At 52.7% G+C, this 7,529-nt stretch overlaps 1 protein-coding gene across 1 annotated transcript in view; it reads right to left on the minus strand.

Moving 5' to 3' along the window:
• TNXB (tenascin XB) overlaps positions 1-7,529 on the minus strand; it is a 53,899-nt gene that overhangs the window by 36,045 nt on the left and 10,325 nt on the right. Inside the window, 4 exon segments of the mRNA XM_029943153.1 lie at positions 676-939; positions 1,124-1,280; positions 6,219-6,334; positions 6,809-7,528. Of these exon segments, the coding sequence (XP_029799013.1) occupies positions 676-939; positions 1,124-1,280; positions 6,219-6,334; positions 6,809-7,528 (1,257 nt within the window).

Genomic DNA, 7,529 nt, shown 5'->3' on the forward strand with positions numbered 1-7,529 from the left:
TCCCCACGCCAGCCCCTCCCTCCATCCTCTCCCACCGGAGCCAGAGGCCTCTTGCTTGTGCCCCAGCCCCACCTGGAAAGAGAACCAGAGAAAGGAGTCAGTGTCCCAGGAGCCCCGCCCCGCTCGCCCTCCAAGCCCGCCACTCTTGGTGCCCTAGAAAGAAGAGAGAAGCCAGCAGGTGGGGGGCCCTGTGTCTGAAGGAGAGAAAGGGGAGTGGGAGGAGAGAATGTGAGCTACAGCGAGGTGGGCATCCCTCTGTCACAGGAAAAGAAATTAAATATCCATCTGTCAAGAGACCTTGAGGATTAGTGGAAAATTACTGCTCTGAGACCAAATTCCCCCCAACCCCAATCCTGAAGTCAACAGGAATGCAGATCTCTGATCTGCCCAATTCCAATCCCTACAAAGTCTGAGCACTGACTGTGAGCCTGCCCCTGTGTCTAGGTTTCAAGCAGCATCTACCCCATTTGGGTGGGTCAGACATCATCTATTCACTGCCTCTCTCCATGGGGCAGCTCCCCCGCCCCCAAACTCATACTCCAACCTGCAGCCTTCCTACAGGACTGCCCTGCCCAGTGCATTCAGAGGAGCCTGTGAATCCTAGATATGAGCTCCCAAGGGAGGGGCTGCTCCACAAAGAAACTGGGTCCTTCCTTACCCCCTGACCAGGCATACCTGTGTTGGCCCTGACAGAAGCCGGGTAGCTTACTGCCCGGCCCCGCTCTGCAGTGACAGTCACTACATATTCCACGCCTGGCATCAGGTCGGTCAGCAACGTTCCATCTGCCTCAGAGGGCACCTCCAGCCGCACCCTCTGGTTGCCAGCACTGACATAGGACACCACGAATCGGTCCACCTCAGCCTGGGGTCGCAGCCAGCTGAGCTCCAGTGTGGTTGGTGTCACAGCCACCACTCGGAGGTCCTGGGGGCCATCAATCACTAGCCAGGTTAGAGAGAAGAGGGATCAGGTGGGAGTCTGGTTCTTCAGTCACCAGCTTTCCCTCTAAGAGCTCTGTCACCATCCAATTCCTCCCTTCTGCTTTCCTGGGAGGGGCAGATTCCCAGCCACCCCTCTCAAATCCAGATCTCCAACCAGGACCCTGCCCTCAGCCCCAGCTCTCACTGGTGGTGATGGTCTTGGAAGCAGGAGGGCCCCAGTTAGTCCCTCGAAGGGCACGGACAGTGACCTGGTACTCCTGGCCGGGAGCCAGTCCTCTCTGGTCATAGGCTGAGGCAGAGCTGGGTACCCGTGCTGTGAATGGGGGACTCACTCCTTCTGTCTGGAAGAAAGAGAGCATCAGATGGGTTTAGGGTTGGTGTTCTCACTCTGCTGCCAAATCTCCCTTATTTCGTCTTTCTTCAAGCTCCAGGTGTCGACATGGAATTGTGTAGAATTTGGTCCTGTGCAGCTGGGGAGTGTGGTGGTAACAGCAAACACATCTAAAATTCTTAGTCCCAGGGCACCTGGGTGCTTCAGTTGTTAAGCATCTGACTTCGGCTCAGGTCATGATCTCAGGTTCATGAGTTCGAGCCCCTCATCAGATGAGCTCAAGCCCTGCTTCTCTCTCTCTCTCTCTCTCTCTCTCTCTCTCTCTCTCTCTCTCTCTCTCTCTTTCTCTCTAACCCTGGTTCACATGCACCTTTTCTCTATCAAAAAATAAAATAAAATTATATAATATAAAATGCTTAGTCTGTACCAGGTGCTATTCAAGGCAACTTGCATTTTTAAATTTTTTTTTTTTTGAGAGAGAAACAGAGTGTGAGTGGGTGAGGGGCTGAGAGAGAGACACACACAGAGAATCTGAAGCAGGGTCCAGCCTCAAGCTGTCAGCACAGAGCCCAATGCGGGGCTCGGGCCCACAAATCTGAGATCATGACTTGAGCTGAAGTCGGACACTTAACTGACTGGGCCACCCAAGCGCCCCAAAGCAACTTGCATATTTGAACTCACTTAATCCTCATAAGAACTGTATTAGGTGGATCATGTTATTCCCATTGGACAGATGAAGAAACCAAAGTACAAAAGGATTAAGTATCTTGCCCAAGGTCACCAACACCAACAAAGGGGCAGGGATTCAAACCCAGGCAGTGTGACCTCACAGCCCCTCTCACAGGCAGTATTTTTTTAAACCAGTTCATCAGCTGTCAGCCAGAATTTACCCAACACACACCAGAATTCTCCCTCTGGCTTTCCCCAGGAGCCCTGCCCACCCGGCGCAAGGAGGCTTCTCCCCAGCTCAGTCCTGTCATAAGAGATGAAGTGACTGAGGGACGCACCTTACAAGTCTCATGCCCTCCATACAGGATCTGCCCCAGCCTCAGCCTCCCCACAGACACCTGCCCCTGGCTGGGTAATGTGGGTGTGACCCTTGGCATGACATTTCCCATTAGGCGCTTCTCGGGCCTCCTGAGCAGGGTTGTAGGCCACTCAAAAACAAAGTCCACCTGCTCAAAGTTTCACAAAAATCTTTCCCAATTTTGTATCTGGCATCGTGCTAGGCATGATGAAAGATATGGCCCCTGTCCTCAGCTCATGTTAAGGTCGATTAGATCCGTACCCACATCTCTGTGTCATACATGCCTGTGAGTGAACAGCGCCCTCCAAGTGCACACATAAGGCATTATGATTATTTGTGGTGACCCCATGGAAATATACCAGCTCCAGGCAGGGTCTCCTGGGGTGCCAGCCACCGGGGAGATGGGAGGAATGGATATCTGTGAGTAGTCTAACTGCCCCAAATGTCGCTGGGCTGTTTAGGTAGGACAGCTAATAAGGACGCTCTATTCTGCTTAGCTATGTTGGCCATGATGAGGACTCCTCCATTTAGCCAAGTAGGATTGGAAATTTCAAAAGGTACTCTCCCAAACCAAGAAAATCATGGGGAAACCAACACAGTAAATACCAAAGTACAAAACCAGATGAGAGGCCATGTAGAGATTTCTGGGTTGAGGGTAAAATAAAGGTTTGTCTGAGTTTTGTTGGTTGAAAAGTTTTCCTGGGCACACAGGGCCCTTGCTCCTCTCCTACCCACCCTTCCCTAGGACACCCCAGCCTCGGGGCCCTTGGATGAGCTTCAGCTGAAGACCTGTGAAGTCCTCATCCTTCCCAGAACTTTCTCTTTCTCTCTCCCCTTATTCCCTCAACCCAACACACACACACACACACACACACACACGGCTCTTGGATGCTCCCTGATGATATCTGGTCCTTCCAGCAAGACAAGCTATCTTGTTCTTCAGACCACCTTCTCCCTTCAGTTTGCCTGCGTGAACTTTTTAGACAACTCTTAGTCCCTCCTAAGATCAATTTGAGAATAGTCCCCTGAAAGTGCCATTGTCAGTCTAATCGACCTCTCTCATTTGCCTGGTCTGAGACAGGCTCTCTAGCCAAATGCTGGCATCCATCCCTTGCTGAAAGCTTGGCTGCTTCACTCATTGTCTTGGCGAGTTTCTAACCATATTTCTGATACAAACCTCCAGGCTCCAGGTGGGGGCGCCATCCTGCTTGGGCCCTGAACTTCCCTCACCGTCATCACCATCATCCACTTTTCAGACCAGACTCCAAACACAACCTTTTCTAAGGCCATGAGGTCTTGCGTCCCAATGAAAGCGTGGCATAGCCCAGTTTCTATACAGCCAGACCAAGAATGCCGGACCCTCCTTCAAGGGCTCACCTCCCTCAGTTTCCTCATGCTTCCTCTCACATTCAGAGAGGAACCAGCCTTTTGCAAAATAGCAACATTCCTTGAATTAGTGGTCCTCAGGCTTGGGGTGTATCAGAATCCCCCTGAGGGCTTGTTATGGCACAGGTTCCTGGGCTTGAGCCTCAGAGTTCTTAATTCAGTAGATCTGGGGCGGGAGTCTGCCCATCTGCATGTGTAACACGCTCTCTCCTGAGTGATACTAATGCTGCAGGTCCAGGGAATATGCTTTGAGAACCATTGAGTCAGAGTAGCAATGCCACGTATGCATGGAGAAGGAGGAATGTTCCTCTTCTGTGTTCTGAAAATCATTCCAGGGAGTAGGTGTGTCCCTTTGCCAGCAATGGCAGAGGCTGGGCTTTGGGACGGAGTGCTTCTGGAAAAGGGAGGAGATGAGGTAGAGATAGGCTTCTGAGAAGATGGCAGTGCCAGAGGACAGCTAGCTACCAATACTCTGTGCCAACAGAAATGGACAGAGAGCGTGGGCCAAGGCGAGAGGCAGGACTCCAGGGACCAGCCACAGAAACTTAGAAAGCAGTCTGAGGGCCAGTAGCACGGCTAATGTGGAGTCCAAGAGAGGTGTCTGGGGACCAACTTTACAGGAGCATTTTCCACACCCGGGCTCAAAGAGAACCAAGAATGTGACAGAGGTTCATACCCAGAGATGAGTTGAGCTGGGCATGGGCCAGGTCGACCTCACCTGGCCCCATGGTGAGGGAGGAAGCCTAGAGCTTTGGCTGAGAAGCTTCTTAAAAACACCCGAGGATGGATTTGTATTTACTAAGAACAGAGGGCAATGCTGCCCTGCAAGTTCCTTCTGTCTCCAGTGTTTAATTCTTCTTTCCCTACACTTGCTTAAGAACGTTGTTCCTTTCAAAAGTCCTATGCTCTCAAGATCTGAGCTATGTAAATAAAACACACGCAGAAGAGAGTGAGAGAAACACTTAAAAATGTTAACAGTGCTTGTTTTAGTGCGAAGCAGTCAAGAATTATTTGTGTTTTTTCTTTAGTTGCCAAATTCTTGTCTTGTGATTGAATTATTTTTATAACAAAAAACAACAACAAAATGTTAACAGAAGAAAAAAATGTGAGCTGTACGGGTTGCACTGCAAAGTTGGGATTTCTGCTTCTGCTCCTACCAGACAGTAAGGAGTGACAGAGCATGGCGGGGACTAGTCATGGGACTATAATAAAAGCACTTAAAGTGAACAGCACACACACCCTCAAAAAAAGAATGACCAGGCCAATTAGGGTGGGGATGACAGCCAACACCTCTGAACTGTCCCTTCTGTCCTAGAGCCTTCCTAGGGTTTAGGCCCTGGGAGTTATTTATTCTTCCAGAGTTCTGGCCAGGCAGAGATTAGGGTAAATGGCCTGCTCACTCATGGCACTTATGGGAAGATGCAGAAAAACATGAGTTAGATGGTAGAGATGTCAAATGATTTGGAGCTGAGAGGCCAAATATATCATAAAAGCCCAGTCTGCCTAAAAGAAGGTCTCTAATGAGAGGCCATAAGGCTTTGTCCTTAGGGTGCCCCCAAATATTTTAAGAGCGAGTTGGAAGGAGCCAGAGAAAGAATGCTTTGCAGTGCACTGATGACACAGAGGCGGGAGAACCAGTTCACAGACTCAAATTATTGCAACAGCCTAGACAGCCTGGCCCAAACCAAGAAAGATAACACTGAACAGAGCCACATGCAGAGGCCTATATTTAGGCTCAAAAAGTGTATATAGTTGAATGTCATCATTTTTCCCTCTTTTTTCTCTTCTTCTTTCTTTTTTTCCTTGTTTATCTATCTACATTTTCTAAAGTTCCTACACTGAGCCTACATGACTTTTATAATAGAAGTTTCTTCAAGATATTTTTGATCGAAAACAGCTGACAGGTTTTGGGACCACAAATTAACATACATCAACTCTGAAAAAAGTGCCAGTGTCTCTAGAGTTAGCCAGAACTACTGGACTCCTCCCTGCCCCCACATTTTGGGGGCAAATGCAAAAAGCATGAGGCACTAGAGGAGGGAACCCAGGATTGAGGGATTCAGAGAACAAAGCCTTAGGGAAATGGGTGAAGAGATTGGTGGGTCTGGCCTGGAGAGAATGAAGAGTGTGGGGATGGCTGACATCTCCAAATACCTGAAAGCCTGTGGTGGAGGGGTGGGGACAGCAAAGGCAACATTCTGACGCTGATGGAGGCTCAGCTAGGGCCACATCAGAATGGGATAGATTTAGACTCAGCAACAGCAGAAAGAACTACCAGTGATGACCAACAGTGGACTGGACCGCCTCAGGAAGTACTGAGCTCACTGTCACCAGAGGTAGTTCCAGCAGCAGTGAACCGACGCTGCAGAGGCCTTCTGCACCCAGTGTGGAGGAGGACGAGAAGGCCTTCAGAGCGGCTTCAGGAACCTAGCCATCTGGACTCAACCACTGACTACCTAGGACTCCCTGCTAGTGGTGAGCACTCCCTCCCTCGAGGCCGGCCCCCTCAACCTCCTCCCGCAGCTGGGCTCTCACCGTGGGAATGAACTGAATTTCATAGGCATCCACAGTGCCAGGGGCCCGGGTCCACTCTGTCCGAACCGTCGTCTCCTCCAAGAGGTGCATCCTCATGCCCTCGATGGCTGGCACCTCTGCCCAGGAGAAATAGATATGGGAAGGTGGTTAGCCTAAAGCAGCCCCTCACCCCTTACCCCTATCCCAGCCCCCCACTCGGGGTCCCATGAAAAGATGGATCTCAGTTCCTGCTCTTCTCTGAAGATGGGGCAAAACTGGCAGAGGCCAGAACAGGCCCTGGGGTCTCCTTTACCTTCCTCCCCCCATCTCCAGGAACATAGAATCTCTCTAAAAACAAGTAAAGGAGCCCCGACCTGCCCATCAGGGATCTGAAAGCAGGTCCTGCCTACAGGTATGCCCCCATGGTTCTGCTACTCCTGATGGACACTGGCTCTCTGGCTCCTATGACTGCCTCCCACCCCAAACCCCCAAAATTGGCCTCCTTCACTCTTTCTCCAGGTTCCTGGCTCCTAGGCCTCAGGCCCCAGCCTTCCCATGGGCTCCCGTTCCCAGTCCCTGACCCAGTCTATTGGGGAAGGCTGCCTGCTCACCTTCCCCGCAGTCCTCTCCCGCATAGCCATCTTGACAGACACAGCTGCCCTCACGACACTCTCCCCTGCCACGACAGTCCCCGGGGCACGTCTGAATGGCGCAGTCGGGTCCTCGGAAGCCCTCGACGCATACACACTGGCCGGCACGGCACAGTTCCCGGGGCCCACAGCCCCCAGGGCAGGCACTGGCGGGAGGCTCCTCCTGCCCGCAGTCCTGGCCGCTGTAGCCCACATGACACACACACACTCCCTGCACACAGCGACCACGGCCCCGGCAGTCCGCCGGGCAGGTGCGGGTGGCACAGGAGGGGCCAGTGTAGCCCGAGTCGCACACGCAGCGCCCGTCCTCACAGCGGCCGCGCTGGTTGCAATTGGAGGGGCAGGTACGGAGGCCACAGTCCTCTCCTGCGTAGCCCTCCCAACAGGTGCACACACCGTCCTGACACAGGCCGTGCTGGCTGCAGTCGCGCGGACACCGCCTTACACCGCAGTCCTCGCCCGAGTAGCCATCGTCGCACACGCAGCGCCCGTCCAGGCACTGGCCGCGACCGTGGCAATCTCCTGGGCAGCTGCGCATGCCACAGTCTTCTCCCTCGTAGCCCGCATTGCACACGCACACGCCGTCCTCGCAGCGGCCGCGGCCGCGGCAGTCCCCCGGGCACCGACGGCTCCCACAGTCCTCGCCCGTGAAGCCCGGGTTGCACACGCAGCGGCCGTCCAC

This window comes from Suricata suricatta, chromosome 7 (genome assembly GCF_006229205.1).
Source record: "Suricata suricatta isolate VVHF042 chromosome 7, meerkat_22Aug2017_6uvM2_HiC, whole genome shotgun sequence".
Taxonomy (NCBI): domain Eukaryota; kingdom Metazoa; phylum Chordata; class Mammalia; order Carnivora; family Herpestidae; genus Suricata; species Suricata suricatta.